General features: G+C 40.0%; 2 protein-coding genes across 2 annotated transcripts in view; one reads left to right on the forward strand and one right to left on the reverse strand.

The window, feature by feature from the left end:
• LOC115209784 (DNA-directed RNA polymerases I and III subunit RPAC2) overlaps positions 1–18,160 on the reverse strand; it is a 23,685-nt gene extending 5,525 nt beyond the window's left edge. The window contains exons 1-7 of the mRNA XM_029778308.2: positions 17,953–18,160; positions 16,296–16,453; positions 12,458–12,614; positions 7,834–7,859; positions 5,534–5,634; positions 3,071–3,147; positions 656–735 (exon numbers count right to left, since the gene is read on the reverse strand). Coding sequence (XP_029634168.1) covers positions 656–735; positions 3,071–3,147; positions 5,534–5,634; positions 7,834–7,859; positions 12,458–12,614; positions 16,296–16,427 — 573 coding nt within the window. The 5' untranslated portion in view covers positions 16,428–16,453; positions 17,953–18,160. The remainder of the gene's footprint in view (positions 1–655; positions 736–3,070; positions 3,148–5,533; positions 5,635–7,833; positions 7,860–12,457; positions 12,615–16,295; positions 16,454–17,952) is intronic.
• Positions 18,161–19,512: 1,352 nt separating this feature from the next.
• Positions 19,513–24,984, forward strand: part of LOC115209415 (nucleolar protein 6) — a 41,277-nt gene continuing 35,805 nt past the window's right edge. Inside the window, exons 1-2 of the mRNA XM_029777826.2 lie at positions 19,513–19,652; positions 23,008–23,139. Of these exons, the coding sequence (XP_029633686.1) occupies positions 19,605–19,652; positions 23,008–23,139 (180 nt within the window). The 5' untranslated portion in view covers positions 19,513–19,604. The remainder of the gene's footprint in view (positions 19,653–23,007; positions 23,140–24,984) is intronic.

Genomic DNA, 24,984 nt, shown 5'->3' on the forward strand with positions numbered 1-24,984 from the left:
ATATATATAAATATATATATATATTAAATATATAAAAATATAAAATATATATAAATATATATATATATATAATATATATAAATATATATATTATATTTATATATATATTATATATTTATATATATATATATATATATATATATATATATTATTATATAAATATATATATATATGTGGATGCGCAATGGCCCAGTGGTTAGGGCATTGGACTTGCGGTTGTAGGATCGTGGTCTCGATTCCCAGACCGGGCGTTGTGAGTGTTTATTGAGCGAAAACACCTAAGCTCCACGAGGCTCCGGCGGGGGGTGGTGGCGATCCCTGCCACACACTTTCGCCACAACTTTCTCTCACCCTTTCTTCCGTTGGCCTGCTCACTTAGCCAGCGGGGTGGCGTCATTTGAAGGCTAAAACAATGCAAAGCGCATTGTGACCAGCGATATGTAGCAACATCTGATAGCCTGGTCGGTCATGGTGATATATATATATATATATATATATAATACACAAACACACACACCCATGGTGGACTTTTCTTTCACTGGTTAAGCCTGAGGTCATGCTGGGACACTATGTCTGAGAAAGATTTAAGTTAAACAGCAAAGTATCCTACTCTTAATAGTTGTTCATTTTTCTTGATTAAAACTGGTTTACTTACCTCAAATTCATCCAGAACAATTTTACATAAAGCATCTAAATTGTTAAGTCCATCAACTAAAACTTCCACAGCAGGAATAACTAAAGACAAAGACAGAAAAGAAAATTAAAATAAATAAGACTGTATTTTGCTACACACATACACACACTCTTTACTCTTTTACTTGTTTCAGTCATTTGACTGCGGCCATGCTGGAGCACCGCCTTTAGTCGAGCAAATCGACCCCAGTACTTATTCTATCGGTCTCTTTTGCCGAACCGCTAAGTTACAGGGACATAAACACACCAGCATCGTTGTCAAGCAATGCTAGGGGGACAAACACAGACACACAAACACACTCACACATATATATATACATACACATATACAACGGACTTCTTTGAGTTTCTGTCTACCAAGTCCACTCACAAGGCTTTGGTCGGCCCGAGGCTATAGAAGAAGACACTTGCCCAAGATGCCATGCAGTGGGACTGAACCCGGAACCATGTGGTTGGTTAGCAAGCTACTTACCACACAGCCACACATGTATATAATATATATATTTGTTTATACACAAACTGCATATAACCTATATTTCTAAACAAAAAAAATTGTTTTCTCCAGATCATCATCATCATCATCATCATCGTTTAACGTCCGTTCTCCATGCTAGCATGGGTTGGACGGTTCGACCGGGGTTCTGGGAAGCCAGAAGGCTGCACCAGGCTCCAGTCTAATCTGGCAATGTTTCTACAGCTGGATGCCCTTCCTAACGCCAACCACTCCAGATGTAGTTGATTATTTACATACATTATGCTTATGCACACCCATGTAGGATAATTTGCATAGAGTAGTTCATATACTATTCCTCAAATACATGCCACTTGATTCTTGAGATTATTTTTTACTTATTCAAAGTCAGGTCCGATTGGCACCAAGCAATGGAAGTGGGGATTATTTCAATAACTCAAGAATTTACCCACATAAACTTGTATCTAACCTAACACTACGAAACTGGTTATTAACCTATGTGGAAACTGTTTTAATTAAAATACCCCACTACAAAATGACAACATTTTATCTGCCCTTCCATGTGTTGTATCGAATGTAGACAACCTATGTCACAAAAATATCACACCCTGCAGAATGCCAGCATCCTGTTTGCTCCAACACTTGAATTTACCAATAAAATAAATGATGTCACTGTAATGGCAAAGAGAATTATTCAATTTGAAGTGACCAACAGCAGTCTAAAGAGAATTATACAACTTGAAGTGACCAACAGCAGTCTAAAGAGAATTATACAATTTGAAGTGACCAACAGCAGTCTAAAGAGAATTATACAATTTGAAGTGACCAACAGCAGCAGTCTAAATACTTTCACTTAGAGTCACTTAAAATTTATTTAAACTCCAGTCTACCTTGAAACATTTGTGATGATATGAACATGTTCTATAACCCTAAAATCTAAGTAATCTAACTGTTGTGTATGTGTGTGTGTTGAATGTACAATGAGTTAAAGAGTATATAATACATATTATATTTATTTGTTCAAAGATGATGATTCACCATCTCTATTCAGAGTTGCCATGAAAATAATTTCTGTACACTAATTAAATTCAGAATAGATCAAATATGGGAAATGACATAAAATCTCTGTATTTCAATAATTAATAACTAATCCAAGTGTTCAGTAAAATGAGTGGTCAAAGTGAAGTTGTGAAAGTGAAAGTTGTGAAAATCATTAGTGACAGGAGTGTCTGGCTAGGTTCTCACACCAGATACTCTAGAGCCCTTACTTGAACGTTTGTATAGAATAACATATAGTAGTAATATTTTACACGAGGGAAAGAAGTGGAAACTTGTTCCATATAAGAAATAACAGTGTACAAGGGACAAAATAACCAGTTACTTTTAGAGAAATAAACTATTTTTTATACACAGATCTGTAATATTTCAAAAGCTAATGTAAAGCAAAGGTTTTGAAGGGTTGTAGGTATCACACAGAATGTTGTGAGGGTAGGGGTAAGAATACACAAATATGAAAGAAACTGTTAGAAAACTGACTGATTTTCCCCAGTTCCTTTATAAAAAAACACATTATGCAATCCATTGCCCTTGTTGAAGACACAACTTGAGCCTCAGGTGTCTTAAATGGAGTCTACTCTGTTAGAAGGATTGAGATGTTGTGTCTCAGGAGATATAATATATTAATGTATGGTTACACTTTTCAGTATCAACAGCTTTTTTTATTTGTTATGCTTTATCCTTCCTTCTGCTATATACCCAGTTGCCTCAGAATCCTATGAGAGTCATGATAGTTATCTTTCTTCCTCTGAGTAAGAAAAACGTTTTGTTTATCACGTTAAGGAAGAAAATAGAAAAAGTGAAGTTGAGTAACACTGGAAAATAAAAGGATTAAAAAGTATAACATACCTTTGCTTTGTATCCGGAAATTTATCTGTTTGTCAAAGGGATGAGGTACACCATATCCACAAAATTCCACTCTAGGACTGAAACATAAAAGCATCATCAGTTACACCACCTCTACTCATGTCTTACAACTGCCTTCATTGGCAATATATTATCTCTCCTGAGACACAACATCTCAATCCTTCTAACAGAGTAGACTCCACTTAAGGCACCTGAGATCCAAGTTGTGTGTTAAAGAAGGGTAATGTGGATTGCACAATTCTTTTTTCAAAAAAAAAAAAAGGAACTACTGAAAATCAGTCAGTTTCCACATCAAACAGTTTTTCCCACTTTTGGCTCCTACCAAAGTCGCCTTACTGGCACCTGTGCCGCTGGCATGTGTAAAAGGATTCGAGCAAGGTCGTTGCCAATACCACCTGACTGGCCCCCGTGCCGGGGCATGTAAAAAGCACCCATTACACTCTCGGAGTGGTTGGCGTTAGGAAGGGCATCCAGCTGTAGAAACTCTGCCAAATAAAGATTGGAGCCTGGTGCAACCATCTGGTTCGCCAGCCCTCAGTCAAAATCGTCCAACCCATGCTAGCACAGAAAGCGGACGTTTAACGATGATGATGATGCACAGTAGCTCTAACACCATCTTTTTACCTTCCCATTCTGACAGTCAACTTTATATTCTAAGATGGCCAGCTATTACTTTCTAATAACATCTTCACAAGCTACAGAATTTTTCAGTCTATTTCCTCATATTAGCTATGTCCTTTATCTGGTTAACCACCAAACTTTTAGGGGTAGAACTGATTGTTGGGTAGCCTATGGCAGGCTGGTAGAATCATGTGACTGTTCCCACAGATACACTGCAATGGTTTAAGTTTTGAACATATAGCTTTATGGAACGGTGCCTTATGGAACTTGCCATAGTGAAAGAACATTAAGCTTAAATAATAATTACTCTCTTAATATACAAATCTATGAACTTACATTAAAAAAAGCCCGAAGATATCTCACATTTGATAACAGAAAATAGAAATATTTAAAAAAAAAAAAAAACAGCACAGCTGAGGTATGGCTGCATGGTTAAGAAGTTTCATTGCTACATGATTTCGGATTCAAACCCATGGCACTTGGACAGGTGTTGTCTACCATAACCTTGGGTTGCCCAATACTGTGTGTGTAAATGTTTTGTATATTTATAGGTAGTGGAGTGTTTACAAATGCACACAGAATTAGTTTTTGAAAAAGTAAAAGATCTCAATATCTTAAAGTAAATATTTATATCTGTTACAGTTCCAGTTTACAGCATACCATTACTCAGAACTTACATCAGCCAACACATAGAAAGCAGACATCAAAGGATGTCTAATGATACTGATGAAGTATGTATGTGTGAGTATATTACACTGTTGTAATCGTAATATGGTCATCTAGTATACAGTTAATGCACAATTTGAGCCCTGTGGATGGTTGTTACTTTTTTTCTATCAAAAGATTTTACCCAATATACTCTGTGGAGGCACATGGCCTAGTGGTTAGAGCAGCGGACTCGCGGTCATGGGATCGCAGGTTCGAATCTCAGACCGGACGATATGTGTGTTTATGAGCGAAACACCTAAGTTCCATGCGGCTTCGGTAGAAGGTAATGGCGAAACTTCTGCTGACTCTTTCGCCACAACTTTCTCTCACTCTTTCCTCCTGCATCTTGCAGCTCACCTGTGATGGACCGGCGTCCCGTCCAGGTGGGGAACCTATACGCCAAGAAACTGGGAAACCAGCCCTTATGAGCCAGGTATGGCTCGAGAAGGAACAACAAAAACAATATACTCTGAACTATTATCATAGCTCCTTTTTTATTTCTATATGTCAGTGTGTATATGCCACCAATAAATTGGAATCTTTTAACCTTTACCTGTCTCAGTCATTGGACTGTGACCATGCTGGGGCACTACCTTGAAGGGTTTAGTTGAATGACTTGACCCCAGTACTATTTTTTAAAGTCTGGTACTTAATCTGTCAATCTCATGCCAAACTGCTATGTTACAGGGACGAAAACAAACCAACACTAGTTGTCAAGTGGTGGTGCAGGAAAACACACACACACATATATGACAGGCTTCTTTTAATTTCCATCTACCAATTCCATTCATGAGACTTTGGTCAACCCAGGGATATAATAGAAGACACCTGACTTGTGTGTAGCAGATGTAAGATTTGTTCTCGTAGACTGGTAGGAATGACTAGTCTCATACCATACAGTAAACATCCATGACACGGGCACTGAACCCAGAATATATTTTTCTGTCAGTTTTAGGCCCATTTGTACCAAGATGTACTAAGCCATTAAATTAAATATGAAAACATTTGATGGCAGTGCTTCATCATGGCCACTGTCCCATAAAAGGATAGAAGAATAAAGAATAAGCATTAACTATAATAAACCATAAAGGAACAAATGATTTGGTCGTTACTTACTCTTTCATGATAACATAACGTAATGCATTGCCAAGTGTGTGGTCTTCATTGTGTAAGATAAATGTCTGGCTGAGGGAGTCAATACTTTCTAGATGTGGTAGCTGTAACATAAAATCACAGAAAGTGTATGTGTTTGAATATATATATTATATATATATATATATGATTATTATTATTTGAGGGAATAAAATCCAAACTTACAAGGAAAAAGAATTCAATTTAGAAATACTAAATCAAATTCCACACAATATAATATATATATATATAAATATTAGAAAAAACCCACCTTTTATCAATTCAAAATGAATAATTAAATTACACCATCTAGAAAATTACATATAAGAGAAAAGTTAAAATTTTGTAATTTACTTAATTTTTACTTTTTATTGTTTAATTTTAACTTTTCTATTATATGTAATTTTCTAGATGGTGTAATTTAATTATTCATTTTGAATTGATAAAAGGTGGTTTTTTTTCTAATATTTTTATATATATATACACACACATATATCAATAATATTAATACACTTAGTTTTGTTTGTTTTTATACGTACCTGTGGTGTCACACTTCAAAGGAAGAGGTAAAAAGATTGAAGGGAGAGGTACAAAAAAAAAAAAAAGAGAAATAAAAGGTATTAAGCTGTTATGTTTTAATATAGTATTATTAACTTGGATTGCATTACTCGAATGCAAGCCAATAATGGAGTCAATATGTGAGCAAATACAACACAATATACACTCAAAAATATGCACTGATTAAAAAAAACAGCAGAACCTAAAGATCCACATGCAAAAAGTATCACACCACTTACAAAACAAACTAGTATTTAATCGACCCCGAAAGGATGAAAGGCAAAGTCAACCTCTGCGGAATTTGAACTCAGAACGTAGCGGCAGATGAAATACCACTAAGCATTTCGCCTGGTGTGCTAACGATTCTGCCAGCTCGCTGCCTTAAACTGAAATTTGCATGGAATCTGTTGGAATGGAGCAAAAATCCATATTCACAAATATTCTGAGCAATAATATAGTAAAATAAGCTGAATCATTGAGATTTTCCAGTCAATGAAACTGAGGGGATTGAAGCAAGAAAGTAAAATGATTGGGTAGCAAGTTATATTCAATCCACAAGAGAAATTCATAAAGTGATTTTCCCTTGAAGCAAGTGAAAATCAAAATCAAAAGCTAAATCGATCAACATCAATGGAAATTGTAGCTGTGATACCAGTGCCGGTGGCACATAAGAGAACCGTCCGAACGTGGCCTTTGCCAGCGCCGCCCTGTAAAAACACCATCCGATCGTGGCTGTTGCCAGCCTTACCTGGCCTCCGTGCCGGTGGCACGTAAAAAGCACCATCCGATCGTGGCCGTTTGCCAGCCTCGTCTGGCACGTAAAAAGCACCAACTACACTCACGGAGTGGTTGGCGTTAGGAAGGGCATCCAGCCATAGAAACATTGCCAGATCAGACTGGGCCTGGTGCAGCCTTCTGGCTTCCCAGACCCCAGTTGAACCGTCCAACCCATGCTAGCATGGAAAGCGGACGCTAAACGATGATGATGATCAACCTCAGAACAGAGACTGAGAAAGGAAAAACTTTAGCCCTCATCATGCTTGCTGCAAGTTTATTTGAAGGCAACAGTTCAGGAGGTTTTGCTTAAATAAGCTCTTAAACATGTGGATTCATCTAAAAGGATCTGTTTACACATATACTACCACTACTGGATCTTTTCTGTTTGAACGGCAGTTTTTTAACATAATTTCTAGGTAACTAAAAAGTTTTAAACTTCGTATACTGGTAGAATGTGTTTATAAAACATCTTTTTCTCTTGGCTTTATTGAGAAAATTCTATAGTGTGTAAGATATTTGTTGTTTTTTTTTCTTCTTCAATTTCTGCAATTTCAACCAATCACTGACGTCCATTGAGGTAAACAACATTCTGTGCCGTATGAATATTTCCCTCGTTTAAGAAACAGATTGGGTTTATTTACATTTGTGAAGAAAAAAAGATACCCTTCCCCCCACCCCTAACCCTAAAATAGATTGAAATGTAATAGATCGATACTAGGGTAATAATTATGGGTGACAATTTCATATGACACCGCTAGAGAAAACTGCCATTCAAACCGAAAAGATCCCCACTACTACAAAGATGATGAATGACATTAATATTCATTGGTATGACATCAGCTGGAACAGAGAAAAACTATGGCAAAAGGACTGGGATGTTAATAGAAATGTTGATGAAAATACATATTCACAAACATTCCTAGCAATAATATTTAAATAAAGCAACTTACTGACTTTCTGTTTTCATCATCAAAATCTGAAATGAGAAACAAAACAGAAAAATCAATTACAGAACAAAAATGTCTTGCAATCAACTTGCACATGCAAGTGCTACCAGTCAAAAACTCCACATACTGGAAGCCAGCAAGTGTATGGGGTCATCAGGAGAGAATGCGCGCCGTTTCGATACCTACCTCTTGACGGCATCAATGCCCACTGGCACCCCCCACTGATATGAGGCCCTGCTTGCTAGATCAGCTGGTTATCAAATAAAGCTCAATATCCTTCTAGCCATCGCCTCTTTTTAACCAAATCCAGTGGCTAACCTTCTCCACTGTAGATTGGATATCGGTCATGGTGGTATTGACTTTACGATGAGTTAGGCCTAGCGATAACAACAGTCATCTCACACTGTGTCCAACGAACTTCGATTGGAAAATGTTCCGCTTTAATTTTAATTTCTCTTTTTTAATCATTGAGTCCAATCTTCAGTACCACTTACATTCACTTCCCTGTAACTTGAGGGTATGCCCAGACTCATCTTCACCACCGAGTTTTCTCTCTCTCTTTCTTTTCCAACTGTGGTAGCCATGTATCTCCTTTATAGCAAGACATCTGTTTCTGCCCCTCTATCATATTTTAACCACACATCACTTAATACCAACACCTCCTCCCTCGACAGAGAGGCCCAGTTTTGTAGGTTACTTGGTAGTTTCACTGGTGTTGGTACCACATAAAAAGTACTCAGTACACAGTAATGTGGTTGGTGTTAGGAAGGGTATTCAGTGATAGAAACCATACCAAAGCAGAAATTAGAGCTTGGCACAATCCTCTGTTTGACGGCTCCTGTTGAATAGTCCGACCCATGCTAACATAGAAAATGGACATTAAATGGTGATTTGCTACAAAAGACTGCAGTGAAAATAAGAAAGGTCAACAAATAAAAGAAGGTAAGGAAAGCAGATCATTGTTTGTTCCTTCTTGAGCCATGCTTGGCTCATAAGGGCCAGTTTCCCGGTTTCCTTGGCGTATAGGTTCCCCACCTGGACGGGACGCTGGTCCATCGCAGGTGAGGTGCAAGATGCAGCAGGAAAGAGTGAGAGAAAGTTGAGGCGAAAGAGTCAGCAGAAGTTCACCATTACCTTCTGCCGGAGCTGTGTGGAGCTTAGGTGTTTCGCTCATAAACACACACATCACCCGGTCTGAGATTCAAACCCGCGATCCCTCGACCGCGAGTCCGCTGCTCTAACCATTAGGCCATGTGCCTCCACAAAGCAGATCATTCATAAAGGCTAGTCTCTCGTCCATATGCATCACATACTCAAACCAACAGTTTTCTCTCTTGCACACTACTTCTGATTCCTTATGCTCAATTTTCCTCTCAATACATTTGTTCTCCATCAAACATCACACGCTGACACTGCACATCCAGTGGGAAATGCTTATTTTGTTCTTTTCTAGTCTTTGCAGCTCCTCTACATTCAAGGGCCATATCTCACTCGCATGTAGCACTGCTATTTGCACACAACCATAGTACAATATACTTTTTACAGAGAGAGAAAACTTTTACTGCCAACAAAGGTATATTGCTCTTATTCTGGCTACTGTAATTCAAGAACACAGTCCTCCATTGTTAATTGGTCACCTAGATAACAGATGCTATCTACTACTTCTAAGGATCCGCTTAGGCATTTGAAAGCATTTATTTCCCATGTACTCTTAGAGTTTATTACTCTTGTGCATCTGCTACATACATCTGCTTTCTCTGTTAACCCTTTCATTCCCATATTTATTTTGAGATGTTCTGTGTTTCTTTCAATTACTTTAAACATAACAAAATATTTAGTAAAATGACTGAGTTATCATTAAGCTAGTGTTAGGAACATAAATTGTGACTAAGGTTTGGTGGAAGATTTAAATTCAGAACTTATGAAAACAAGACATTTGTACTCAGAGTCAGAGCCGGTTTCAGGCGGGTTGGTAACAAAAGGGTTAAACTGCCTGATTGCACTGCACCTTTTGTGTGGCCAGGTTTGTACTAAGTACTCCATATCAAAATTCTACTCACTCCTTTTCTACATAAAGCACAACAATAAATGTATTCCTCTCATAATGCTTGTCCTCTCTCATCGTTTAAACTCTGAAGTCAACTTTCTCCTGTTCTCCTCTCAGCCATGAGTCCCTTTAGTTTCGCAAGTTACAAGACAAATTCACTAGTGCTAATGCCAAGAAAAAAAGCACCTAGCAAACCCTGTAATGTAGATGGCATCTAGTTATAGAAACTGTAGTGGGAATATATATTCAGTACCAGGTGTTGATATGACTGTGTGTATATTATTACAGGAGTTCATATAGAGATGAAGAATAAATTCTAGAACTATATATTTACTATATGAAAATATATTTTATTTACTGGTTGATGATGATACATAATCAAAATGTAGAAGCTACTTGAATGAAGTAATCATCATCATCATCGTTTAGCGTCCACTTTCCATGCTAGCATGGGTTGGATGGTTCAACTGGGGTCTGGGAAGCCAGAAGGCTGCACCAGGCCCAGTCTGATCTGGCAATGTTTCTATGGCTGGATGCCTCTCCTAACGCCAACCACTCCGTGAGTGTAGAGGGTGCTTTTTATGTGCCACTGGCACAGGTGCCAGACGAGTCTGGCAAACGGCCACGATCGGATGGTGCTTTTTACGTGCCACCGGCACAGGTGCCAGACGAGGCTAGCAAACAGCCACGATCGGATGGTGCTTTTTACGTGCCACCGGCACAGGTGCCAGACGAGGCTAGCAAACAGCCACGATCGGATGGTGCTTTTTACGTGCCACCGGCACAGGTGCCAGACGAGGCTAGCAAACAGCCACGATCGGATGGTGCTTTTTACGTGCCAGACAAGGCTAGCAAACAGCCACGATCGGATGGTGCTTTTTACGTACCACCGGCACAGGTGCCAGACGAGGCTAGCAAACAGCCACGATCGGATGGTGCTTTTTACGTGCCAGACGAGGCTAGCAAACAGCCACGATCGGATGGTGCTTTTTACGTGCCAGACGAGGCTAGCAAACAGCCACGATCGGGTGGTGCTTTTTACGTGCCACCGGCACAGGTGCCAGACGGGGCTAGCAAACAGCCATGATCGGATGGTGCTTTTTACATGCCACTGGCACGGAGGCCAGTCGGGGCAGCGCTGGCAACGGCCACGTTCGGATGGATCTCTTACGTACCACCGGCACTGGTATCACAGCTGCAATTTCCATTGATGTAGATCGATTTCGATTTTCACTTGCATCAACAGGTCTTCACAAGTAGAGTTTTGTGTCCCAAGAAGGAAAGGTATGCATAAGTGGACTCTAATCTATACAAAAAAGTTCAGAGATAGGAAATATAGAAATAACAGCTAAGTGGTGGCTTTCAGTCAGGTGATATAGAGAAATAGACAGACATAGCAATGGCGTAAATGGCTCCAAGTCTAATCGACAAAGAAGTGAAGAGCAGAGTTAGCAAGCTGTTTTAATTAATGGAACGCTAGACATTCTAGAAACTTCCAAGAGAAACAATAAGCTTATTGAATAATTAAGAATCACGCCTCATGACACAGATGAACTGAGAAACTTAGTAAAGGGAGGTTACTCTATAAACCTTCTTGCAAGAAAGATCATTCAATTATTTTAGCTACATAGAGTACTACAAAACCATGCCAAAACTGGAACATTGGAGCAAATCAGCTACTACCAAACTGTCCAATCCAAGCAAGCATGGACAGGTGTAAAATGATAATTATATATGCATGCATTTTATCAATGTGGAGGCACAATGGCTCAGTGGTTAGGGCAGCAGACTCGCGGCCGGAGGATCGTGGTTTCGATTCTCAGACAGGGCATTGTGAGTGCTTATTGAGTGTAAACACCTAAAGCTCCACGAGGCTCCGGCAGGGGGTGGTGGTGAACCCTGCTGTACTCTTTCACCACAACTTTCTCTCACTCTTTTTCCCTGTTTCTGTTGTACCTGTATTTCAAAGGGCCAGCCTTGTCACTCTCTGTGTCACCTCTGAATCTCCTCGAGAACTACGTTAAGGGTACACATGTCTGCGGAGTGCTCAGCCACCTGCACGTTAATAAATGAGCTGTGACGTCACTGGTGCCAAGCTGTATCGGCCTTTGCCTTTCCCTTGGATAACATCGGTGGCTTGAAGAGGGGAAGCTGGTATGCATGGGCGACTGCTGGTCTTCCATAAACAACCTTGCCCAGACTTGTACCTCGGAAGGTAACTTTCTAGGTGCAATTCCATGGCTATTTACAAATACTGCAAGATCTACTATGTCAAGACTCAACATTTCTGCTAGTTCAGTATTCTAGGGTGAATCAACCCTGGAAGGTTGAAAGTTGACCTTGGTAGGATTTAGACTTAGAATGCAAGTTGCTGAAATAAATATAGCAAAACATTTTGTGTGATGCTTTAATGACTTACTCAGTCTTAAATATCTGTGTGTGTCTGCATACATACACACACACACAACATATACACGACAAGAGGGAACATCTTTACATAGTCACTCAATTAACTCTCAGGTGTGCCTATTCAAAGTTGACCAGGATCTAAATAATATAAACAACCACCTGTAAACCTACCTGTTGTGGGAACTTTCCTACTTTCCTTCAGTACATTTGCTAAGTTGGTATTGTCGGTGCGAACCAAAGCATCCAGAAATGATTCAAAACATTTGATGCCTTTCTTTTCAACCATTTTCAATAATTTCTTCACTTTGGTCTTTCTTTCATCCTCTTGCTAAATAGAGAAAAACACAATTACTTAACCCTTTCGTTACCGTATTTATTTTGGGATGCTCTGTGTTTCTTTCAATTACTTTAAATATAACAAAGAATTTGGTAAAATAACTTCATTATCATTAAGCTAGAGTTAGGAACATAAATTGTGACCAAGGTTTGGTGGAAGATTTTAATTCAAAACTTATGAAAACAAGACATTTGTGCTACAGAGCCACAGCCGGTTTCAGCCGGGTTGGTAATGAAATGGTTAAGTAGGACGGATGAAATGGTTAGTCAGTTTACATTTATTTTGGAAGGCTTTTCATAGACTGCTGCATATTTTGATTCACAGACTAAAACAGATGAGAATATTATTTCTATTGGTTTAATCATGAAGAAAGGTAGGGACCACAGCTTTCACATACTGTCTCAGATTTCCTCTTTGATATTTATCTTTTACCAGGCACTTGTTTCAGTCACCAGTCTGAGGCTATCCTAGGGCACTGCCTTGAATTTGTTTAGTCAAATGAATTGACCCCAGGACGCTGAACTGTTAAGTTACAGAGATATAAACAAACCAACACTGGTTATCAAGCAGTGATGGGAAAAAACACACACATATATATAAATACGATGGGCTTCTTTCAGTTTCCGCAAATCAAATCCACTCACAAAGCTTTGGTCAGCTAGTATGTTCAAAATTGTTGTTATAGTGTTAATTTTTTTAGAGTATGCTATGTCGATTTTCTTTAAACTGAAGTAATTAATCCTGAGTTCAAATCCTACAATGGTTGACAAATATTTTATCCATCCAAAATGGTTCAACGAAAGCTATTTCATATCTTCTATATTCCCAATATTAAGAAGAGATACTTTTATTCTTTACTAAAACAGACATTTATTCTTTGCTAAAACAGACATCATTGAAGTCTCCAGAGTTATGGAAGCAACTTATGGGCCACTGACACCTACTAGAAAGACTTTTGCTAGTATTAATAAGTTATTTGATGAAACAGGTAGTGTTTTGGATGGCCAAAATCTGTTCAAACAAATGAAAATAATGCTTGAGAACTGAGTTAGACAATTCTCCACAATAATCCAAATCATTAAGACATTTATCAGACCTTCTGAACATTTCAAAGACTTTTTTCAAGATGCTTCTCATCATCATCATCATCGTCCGTTCTCCATGCTAGCATAGGTTGGATGGTTTGACCGGGGATCTGGGAAGCCAGAAGGCTGCACCAGGCTCAAGTCTTATCTGGCAATGTTTCTACAGCTGGATGCCCTTCCTAACGCCAACCACTCCGTGAGTGTAGTGGGTGCCTTTTACGTGCCACCTGCACAGGTGCCAGGCGAGGCTGGCAACGGCCACGGTTGGATTGGTGCATTTTACGTGCCACCGGCATGGAAGCCAGTCGAGGCGGCGCTGGCATTGGCCACGATTCGGATAGTGCTTTTTATGTACCACCCGTCCAGGGCTCCTGGCATCTGCCGGGTGCCAGTCATAGGATTGGTTCAATTTCGATTCCGATTTCACTTGCCCCAATAGGTCTTCGCAAGCAAAGGGGGGTTGGCATGGGTGCCTGTCGTCGGATGAGGTTCGATATCGACTTCGCTTGCCTCAACAGGTCTTTGTGTGTCCAAGGGAGGAAAGGCATGCATAAGTGGGCTGGACTCACTTGTCCTGCCTGGTCTTCTCACGTACAGCATATTTCCAAAGGTCTCGGTCGCTTCTCCATGATATAAAACTGTATCTCTATATCTCTCATTTGATTCATGGAAAATGATCCAGATCATTGCTTGCAGTTTGCAGATGAATGGCTGGACAAGTTGAACAATGACCCAACATTGGAAGAACATGTCAGGGGTGATGAGTCAAAATTTTATGTTTCGGGGAGTATTGTTCAGCATAACTGTGTATACTGGAGACAAGAAAATCCTCAAATCATGATTGAGTATGACCACAAGAGTCCTGGTATAATGGTGTGGAGGCGCAATGGCCCAGTGGTTAGGGCAGCGGACTTGCGATCATAGGATCGCGGTTTCGATTCCCAGACCGAGCGTTGTGAGTGTTTATTGAGCGAAAAAACCTAAAAGTTCCACGAGGCTCCTGCAGGGGGGGGGGTGATCCCTCCTGTACTCTTTCACCACAACTTTCCCTCACTCTTACTTCCTCTTTCTGTTGTACCTGTATTTCAAAGGGCCGGCCTTGTCACTCTCTGTGTCACGCTGAATATCCCCGAGAACTGCGTTAAGGGTACACGTGTCTGTGGAGTGCTCAGCCACTCACACGTTAATTTCACGAGCAGGCTGTTCCGTTGATTCGGATCAGCCGGAACCGACGGAGTGCTTCCAAAAAAAAAAAAAAAAGGTATAATGGTGTGGGCATGTGTGAGCTACAACGGACTCATGGGGCCATTCTTTATTGAAGGTGACGTAAATGGGGTCACGTATCTGAAACTCTAACAAAACCAAGCTCTCCCTAAGTTAAAAGAACAAAGACTTTGAAGAATTATGGTGGCAGCAGGATAGTGCTTCCCCACATTATTCACTGGTTGTCTGTGACTGGATGAATAAAATTTTCCCCGAATCTTTGGATTGGGAGGCAAGGGCCTGCGGAGTGGCTGGTTCGCTCACCTGACCCCCAGACTTTTGTTTTGCGAGGTTATCTAAAAGATTGTGTCTATCGTCAGAAGATTAACCATACTCTTTTACTTGTTTCAGTCATTTGACTGCGGCCATGCTGGAGCACCGCCTTTAGTCGAGCAAATCAACCCCGGGACTTATTCTTTGTAAGCCCAGTACTTATTCTATCAGTCTCTTTTGCCGAACCACTAAGTGACGGGGACGTAAACACACCAGCATCGGTTGTCAAGCAATGCTAGGGGGACAAACACACACACATATATATATATATAAATACATACGACAGGCTTCTTTCAGTTTCCGTCTACCAAATCCACTCACAAGGCATTGGTCGGCCCGGGGCTATAGCAGAAGACACTTGCCCAAGATGCCACGCGGTGAGACTGAACCCAGAACCATGTGGCTGGTTAGCAAGCTACTTACCACACAGCCACTCCTGGTCAAAATGTTTCAGTATAGTTAGAAGCCTATGTTGTAGCAGAAGGAGGCCAGTTGACCATGAAATGGAAAACCGATTTAACTAAGCAGTGCATTCATGTGGAGGCGCAATGGCCCAGTGGTTAGGGCAGAGCACTCGCGGTTTCGATTCCCAGACCGGGCGTTGTGAGTGTTTATTGAGTGAAAACACCTAAAGCTCCACGAGGCTCTGGCAGGGGATGGTGGTGATCCCTGCTCTACTCTTTCACCACAACTTTCTCTCACTCTTACTTCCTGTTTCTGTTGTACCTGTATTTCAAAGGGCCGGCCTTGTCACTCTCTGTGTCACGCTGAATATCCCCAAGAACTGCGTTAAGGGTACATGTGTCTGTGAAGTGCTCAGCCACTTACACATTAATTTCACGAGCAGGCTGTTCCGTTGATCGAATCAACCGGAACCCTCGTCGTCGTAACCGACGGAGTGCTTCCACACGCATTCATTAACTTTGTACATTTGTGTACTTATAGGCATATCAATAAATATAACCAACAAGTGAGTCCATCCTGTACAATTATTGCGGGACAAAAATATGTTTTAAAAAAATAACAAACATTATAAAAACAAAACTCCTACCTCTAACTCTTCTTGATCATCAGGTGTAAGGGCAGAAGTCTCCAACATGCATTCAATCACAGGCTCAGGGACTAAATTGGTTTCAAGAAGTTGTCTGTTTTCTTTTAAGACTTTATGTAAATATTTATTCATTTTGGCAGATGAAAATTGCAGATTATCTATATTCAAAAAAAAAAAAAAATTATCGGGGGAAAAAAAAAAACCCCTGACTAAATAAGCAGATAAACTGTTTTCTCTTTAACTACATTCATTTATATGTTTTGTTAGTTGGTTTAGATGAGGGCTGGCCAACCTGAGGCCTGCGGGCCACATGCAGCCTGCAGACTTTTATCTCGCAGCCCGCTTTCTTGAAATGTATTTATTTAAACAAACATTTTAAAAATTTTATCAAAAATTAAAGACTGTAATGAAAAGCAAAACAGAAAGACACTACTGCGTGGCATCTTGGGCAAGTGTCTTCTGCTATAGCCCTGGGCCGACCAATGCCTTGTGAGTGGATTTGGTAGACGGAAACTGAAAGAAGCCTGTCGTATATATATATATATATATGTGTGTGTGTGTGTATGTGTTTGTCCCCCTAGCATTGCTTGACAACCGATGCTGGTGTGTTTATGTCTCCGTTACTTAGCGGTTCGGCAAAAGAGACCGATAGAATAAGTACTGGGCTTGCAAAAGAATAAGTCATGGGGTCGAGTTGCTCGATTAAAAGGCGGTGCTCCAGCATGGCCGCAGTCACATGACTGAAACAAGTAAAAGAGTACTGTTTTTGCAGCGATAATATTTCGTGATGAATCAATATTCATTCATCCATTATTGTAATAATAACATGAGAAAGCAAAATCTTTTCAATTCTGCCAGCAGTGATTATTTGACTTTTAGTGCATAAAACATACAAGCGACCCCTCAAAAAAGCTTTCTGTGATTAAAGTGGTCCGCAATGTAATTCGAGTTGGTCAGGCCTGCCCTAATGTATACCTATTTCTTTACTACCCACAAGGAGCTAAACACAAAGAGGACAAACGGATTAAGTCGGTTATATCGACCCCAGTCCGAAACTGGTACTTATTTTAATCGACCCCGAAAGGATGAAAGGCAAAGTCGACCTCGGCGGAATTTGAACTCAGAACGTAATGGCAGACGAAATACCGCTAAGCATTTCGCCCGGCGTGCTCTAGAGTATACTAACAACGTACTATTCAAAGTAACGTGTGATATGGACCAGCCCCTGAGGCGCTAAGTACTCATAGGGTTGGGTTTTTTTTTTTTTTTCTGTGTGCATAACCGAAATATCCTATCTGATATTTCGACTCTCACCAACCACAGGTCGGAACCACAGACACTTCCCAACCTCACCTGGTGTATAAAGTGGTCTGCAATGTAATTTGAGTTGGTTAGGCTTGGTTTAGACCATTATTCAGTTCTATGGAACTACTTCCTTTATTTCTTTACTTTCGCATATAATGACAACACAATTTACATGATTACATTACACCTGCGTAATATAAAAAAAAGCTACGCTTCATTTAGTATTTTAGATAAAACAATTGAGCAAAAAGAAAATTTAGACATAACTGCAATTATTTACAAACTATATAAAAACACGTGGTCTGGCAAAGTAAAGAATACTATTCAGAAACATTGTAACTTAAAAACTCACCCAAGAACTGTATCGAGATGTATGTGCTTATATAAAAAGTTGCGTATATGAGAATATATATTCAAGGCATTAATTACTTAATTAGGGTCCTATCTGTGATAATTATATTTGAGTTGAGCAGTGCTGGTGTAGTAGTAGACGGTGTAAACTGTAATAAGTACGCTACAAACAAAATCTCAGTAATAGAGGTGCGTACTTCTCAAAGAGGGTATTTTCTGATAACTCTTTACTCTCTTTTACTTGTTTCAGTCATTTGACTGTGGCCATGCTGGAGCACCGCTTTTAGTCGAGCACATCGACCCCCCAGGACTTATTCTTTGTAAGCCTAGTACTTATTCTATCGGTCGCTTTTGCCGAACCGCTAGGTCATGGGGACGGACAAACACAGACAGACAAACATATACACACACATATATATATATATGACGGGCTTCTTTCAGTTTCCGTCTACTAAATCCACTCGGCCCGAGGCTATAGTAGGAGACACTTACCCAAGGTGCCACGCAGTGGGACTGAACCCGGAACCATGTGGGTAGTAAACAAGCTACTTACCACACAGCTACTCCTACGCCTATGAAATTTTAGAAATTTTAAAACTAAGTGAAAATTTCCAAATTTGTTATGTTGATGTATTTTCACGCTGAATCTGTTGTTGTTATTCACTTGTTCCAGAAAAGTTTTAGAAAAATGTGAGAGAGGTTTAAAGTTTGATAATTTTTATCCGAAAAGATGACTCAAATGCATCTCATTCATTCACATGATGGAGATGCTGAATAAGTTATCCACCGACGTTTGCCATGGGCAAATCTTCAGAAAGTTTAGCAATTGCAAAAAGTAGACAGCGCATTCAGTATCGATCTGAATATAAACAAGAAATTCCAAATGTATTTTAACAGTAAATTGTCACAAACTCTGCGTCAGTTTTCTCCCAACGTCTCTGTCGGAGATGGTCCATTTTGGAAAGGAGAGAATGTGGCGAGGATCTTTCGGAGGAAGTATATCAACACTGGAAAGATCGCCGATTTAACATATTAAATACCTAAAATTTGATTTAACATATAGTTCAGAGGACTATATTAAAGCTGAAATTTTAATAATTATCTCCTTTATCAGTCTGGAGCAGTGCTTTTCAACCTTTTTGCTGGAGCGGAACCCAAAGAAAACATTCCACTGGCTCGAGGAACCCCTGTGCAATAATTTAATTGTCTTATGCACACATATCTGCACAGGAGAATTAAAAATTACTGTCGATTTTACCATTTTTGTAACTTCTTGCGGAACTCTAAGGTTCCACGGAACCCTGGTTGAAAAGCACTGGTCTGGAGAATGTTCTCATTATCAAATATGTAAGCCGAAAAATAAAGACTGGAAAATTAATATTTTGAACAATATATTTTTAAAATATGAAATAAACACGAAAAAAAGCAAAAAAAAACGACACTCAAGTTGTCACTGGTATTTTAGTTTTCCCATGAATAGTACCTAACAAGATTTGATTAAATTTCGTATATTACATTTATATAGCCTTGAAAAGGTTAAACATTTTTTTGAAATCCTACACTTAATTAAGAAGGTAACTATTTTCGGGTAACACCGTTGTACATCATTTCATACAAACTTTCACGTTTTGTATTTTATGGCAAATATTTGTTATGACTAAACGAAGATATTCTGCGACTGTAACAACCGAAAGTTCCAAGGTACGTATCTTTTGTATTTATCATGTTTATAAATTTAATTCTGCCATATGCTATGAAAATATTAACATTTTTTTATCTCTCTGTTTTGATTTTTTTCTCTCCTTCCAACATTCCACGTGGTTAATTCACATCATTTGAAAATTTTGCAATTCAGTCGTCTTCATGTTAATCTTTTGGTTACAGAATATCAAGGCAGCCGATTAGTGTTTTTTAAAGGAAAACTGTTAATATTCCCTGTTTATTTTAGTTATGAAAGTATTTTTCAAGGCGCAGGAGTGGCTGTGTGGTAAGTAGCTTGCTAACCAACCACATGGTTCCGGGTTCAGTCCCACTGCGTGGCATCTTGGGCAAGTGTCTTCTGCTATAGCCCCGGGCCGACCAATGCCTTGTGAGTGGATTTGGTAGACGGAAACTGAAAGAAGCCTGTCGTATATATATATATATGTATGTGTGTGTGTTGACAACCGATGCTGGTGTGTTTACGTCCCCGTCCCCTAGCGGTTCGGCAAAAGAGACCGAAAGAATAAGTACTGGGCTTACAAAGAATAAGTCCCTGGGTCGATTTGCTCGACTAAAGGCGGTGCTCCAGCATGGCCGCAGTCAAATGACTGAAACAAGTAAAAGAGTAAGTATTCAGGTTGCATAACAAAATATTTCCTGCTAAACAATGTTTCCGAAAAGTTTTTACTATAACATAACTTTCAACTTTTAGTAACGCAAACAATTAAAGGATGTGTCTTTAAAGTAATGTTCAGAATTTATGTAGAAAATTGAGGTATTGTATTTTGTATTTTTCCAGAAACTCAGAGCTGTATGACGATGAAGACTTCGTTTATTCTGTTCAAATAATTTCGTTACTCTGTTGAAAAGTTTACCTGAAGTGGTCCTCCTTGATTAACCACAAACGATATCGGATCTTTTCGGTTTGAACGGCAGTTTTTTCTAGCGGTGTCATATGAAATTGTCACCCATAATTATGACCCTAGTATCGATCTATTGCATTTCGATCTGTTTTAGGGTTAGGGGTGGGGGAAGGGTATCTTTTTTGTCTTCACAAATGTAAATAAACCCAATCTGTTTCTTAAACGAGGGACATATTCATATGGCACAGAATGCTTTTTAACTCAATAGACGTCAGTGATTGGTTGAAATCGCAGAAATTGAAGGAAAAAACCCAACAAATATCTTACAAACCATAGAATTTTCTCAATAAAGCCAAGAGAAAAAGATGTTTTATAAACACATTCTACCAGTATACGAAGTTTAAAAGTGTTTAGTTACGTTGAAATTATTCTAAAAAAACTACCGTTCAAACCGAAAAGATCCACGATATCTATTGCAGAAGACATTCGTGATCATATTTCCTACATAGATTCTTAGTACGTTGGAAATGCTAAACAGGAAATAGAGCACCTGAAGAATTGTCACCTCAAACGACAGAGAATATAATTAGATTCGGATAACATAAATCTATTTATATTTTGCATCTTTTTGTGGAAGTTAAAACCTGTATTGTGTTATGAAATTAACTTGAATATAATAATTACATAGATAATATTACAACAGGGATGAGGATAGTTGTATGAAAAAGTGCCACACCCTAGCGGTTGAGGGAACCTGTGGAAGAGGTAGACCCAGGAAAACCTGGGATGAGGTGGTGAAGCACGACCTTCGAACATTAGGTCTCACCAAGGAAATGACCAGAAACCGAGACCTTTGGAAGTACACTGTGCGTGGGAAGACCCAGCTGGACAAGTGAGACCATAACCTGTGGCCTCTACCTGGGACATAGCCTGCCCACTTATGCATACCTTTCCTTCTTGTGACACAAACCCTACTTGTGTAGACCTGAAAATCAAAATCGAAATCGATCAACGTCAATGGAAATTGTAGCTGTGATACCAGTGCCGATGGCACGTAAGAGAACCATCCGAACGTGGCCGTTGCCAGTGCCGCCCCGACTGGCCTCCGTGCTGGTGGCACGTAAAATGCACCATCCGATTGTGGCCGTTGCCAGCCTCGTCTGGCTCCGTGCCGGTGGCACGTAAAAAGCACCCTCCGATCGTGGCCGTTTGCCAGCCTCGTCTGGCACCTGTGCAGGTGGCACGTAAAAAGTACCCACTACACTCACGGAGTGGTTGGCGTTAGGAACGGCATCAAGCTGTAGAAACACTGCCAGATCAGACTGGGCCTGGCGCAGCCTTCTGGCTTCCCAGACCCCAGTTGAACCGTCCAACCCATGCTAGCATGGAAAATGGACGTTAAACGATGATGATGATGATATCTATTTGTTATGTGTTATAATAGTGATGGTGTTCAGTAAATACAGGTCAGTTTTAATCAAGCAAACTGCTTATTAAAGTTGTTGCATCTGTGATAATCACGTCTTTTTCAATATCGAACTACATTCAACATGCCCTTATTTAAGATCTTATAGTGTGATTTGAGAGAAATTAGCCTAGCAAGGTGAGGGACCGCGTAGAAACTCTTGGTGGCTATCGTAGTAAGCTGGTGGTACTTGTGTACTTCTGAAGGTAATGATACTGGTGGTATGTACTAACCTCTCCATCATCTCACCTAATACTTTATCACAGCAAGTGTTGTCAACTCATTCATCGCTCCACGATCGTCCGCCTGCCAAATGTGCCAGTTCTTTATGTGATTCTCGGAAAATTTTTACACATTATTGCTGTGAAATGGAATTGAATCAGCAATACTGTTTAATTTCCATTGCCCAATGAAGGGCATGGGTATCGCATAATCCCCCCATTCCCATATAATTACATAACCAGTAAGGACTAAAATCCCATTTTAACAAATTTAAAAAGGAAAGAGAAGGGCATTGGATTATGTAGTTCTAAAAGTATTATGTCTTAATGAAATATATCAGCCACATCAAGTACATCATCATCAAAATAAATATCAAATGGAAATAGTAGGTGGCACGTAAAAAGCACCATCCAAACGTGGCTGATGCCAGCGCTGCCTTGACTGGCTTCTGTGCTGCTGGCACGTAAAAAGCACCAACCGATCGTGGCGCTGCCAGCCTCCCATGGCACCTGTGCCGGTGGCATGTAAATAGCACCCACTACACTCATGGAGTGGTTGGCGTTAGGAAGGGCATGCAGCTGTAGAAACACTGCCTGATCAGACTGGAGCCTGGTGCAGCCCCCTGGCTTCCCAGACCCTGGTCGAACTGTCCAACCCATGCTAGCACGGGAAATGGATGTTAAATGATGATGATGATATCTTAATGACTTCAAAATTTTTCTGAAAAAAGAATAGAAATGAGACGATCATGATAACCTTTTTTTCTTTTTGAAATTATCCTTTTTTTTTTTTTTTTTAATTACAGCAAAACTTGGAACAAGTAGGGAGTACGAAAAAGATTTGTGGTGACAAAAATGTAATACCTCCAACAGCTGAAGAAATGAAAGAATATAAAGAAATTGAAAATCTTCAACATTCTTCTCTTTTCCGAATGCAGGCAAGTTATGTTTTATTTTAGATGAAACAAATCTTCTATAAGTTAATCTGTGGAGTGGAGACCAGTCTCCATGATCGTTGGGGTAATTCCAGAGAGTTGCATTTCTGAGGTGTAAGGTCTTGGGTTAGTAGATTTGAGCAGTCTAGGAAATGTCACATATGACAATAGGAGGTAAGTCTGAGTGAAAAAGGTATATAGCTAACAGGTTCAGAAGCAGCGGCAGAGAGAAAGAAAGGGAGGAAAACAGTGTAGAATTAGTGCTTGAAGTATGTTGGTGCCAGTCAGTTAAATTTAGTGATATCTCCTAGGTAACATTGACTACTTCTAGTGAGCCATCTGGGTATTTAAGAGAATTATTTCCGGTGTGCTCATAGTATATATTATTCCAATGCATATTCCACATATGACGTTTGTCTAGGAATTAATTTAGTATGCTGTGTTGGATGTACAACATCAATGTGCATGTACGACAAAGTGCAAATGTGCTGAGAGAAAAGCTGGGCATAAGAGGAATCAGATGCAGCATACAAGAAAGAAAACTATGTTGGTTTGAACATGTGATGTGTATGAACGAAGATAGCTGTATGAAGAAGTGCCAATCACTGAAAGTAGATGGTACTTGTGGAAAAGGGTGACGTGGGAAGACATGGGATGAAGTGGTTAGACCAAACTCAGGAGGAGATGACAATGGACTGAGATGTCTGGGTCTAGTGATATGTTCTTGAGAAGACCTGCCCGCTTCAGCAAAACTGAGTTGTGGGAGCACTGTGTGTTCCACCCACATATAGCAATAAAATTTTCCACACACCCTACTCCAACAAACCAAACTATATCTCTTTCTCACTGCCCTGCTCACTGTATCATTGCTAACCTGTTGTCCTCTACCTTCTCTATATACCAAGTGTCACCAGTTACTGCATTCCTCACCCCACCCTCCACTCTTTGCATTTATGTGAAGTCTCTACTCCCTACTCATGAACCCTTGACAATACTCTACCATACTTAGGGGTATGTTCTGGCACTTTGTGACCATCTATCTCCCACCCTCTTTTGCACTCTTCCACTTTTTCTCTTGCTCCTCTCAGCCTTACTGGGTAATCATGTATCTCCTCTACAACAACACACCTGTTTCTTGTTTTCATTCTTGATCTCTCTTTCTCCCTCTGACTGGGTAACCATGTATCTGTGGAGGCACATGGCCTAGTGGTTAGAGCAGCGGACTTGTGGTCGAGGGATCGCGGGTTCGAATCTCAGACCGGGCGGTGTGTGTGTTTATGAGTGAAACGCCTAAGCTCCACGTGGCTCCGGCAGAAGGTAATGGCGAAACTTCTGCTGACTCTTTTGCCACAACTGTCTCTCACTCTTCCCTCTTGCATCTTGCAGCTCACCTCCGACGGACTGGCATCCCATCCAGGTGGGGAACCTATACGCCAAGGAAACTGGGAAACCGGCCCTTATGAGCCAGGCATGGCTCGAGAAGGAACAAACAACCATGTATCTCCTCTACAAGTCACCTGTTTCTATCCCTCTGGTACAAGACCAGTTCCTCCAATGAGCCCCCTTCTCAAAAGATCTTTGTCTTGTAAGTTACTGGGTGACCGTGCCAGTATTAGTGCCACATAAAAAGCACCTTGTCTGCCCTGTAAAGTACTTGACATTTGGAAGGGCATCCAGCTGTAAAAACCATGTCAAAACTGACTTTGCTGGTGCTGATGCAATGTAAAAAGCATTCAATCCACTCTGTTGGGTGGTTGGTGTTAGGAAGGCCATTCAACCGTAAAAACCATGCCTAAACAGACAGTGAAAGCCTGGTGCAGTTTTCTGCATAACCAGCTCTTGTCAAAC

Source organism: Octopus sinensis, linkage group LG3, assembly GCF_006345805.1.
Source record: "Octopus sinensis linkage group LG3, ASM634580v1, whole genome shotgun sequence".
Classification (NCBI taxonomy): domain Eukaryota; kingdom Metazoa; phylum Mollusca; class Cephalopoda; order Octopoda; family Octopodidae; genus Octopus; species Octopus sinensis.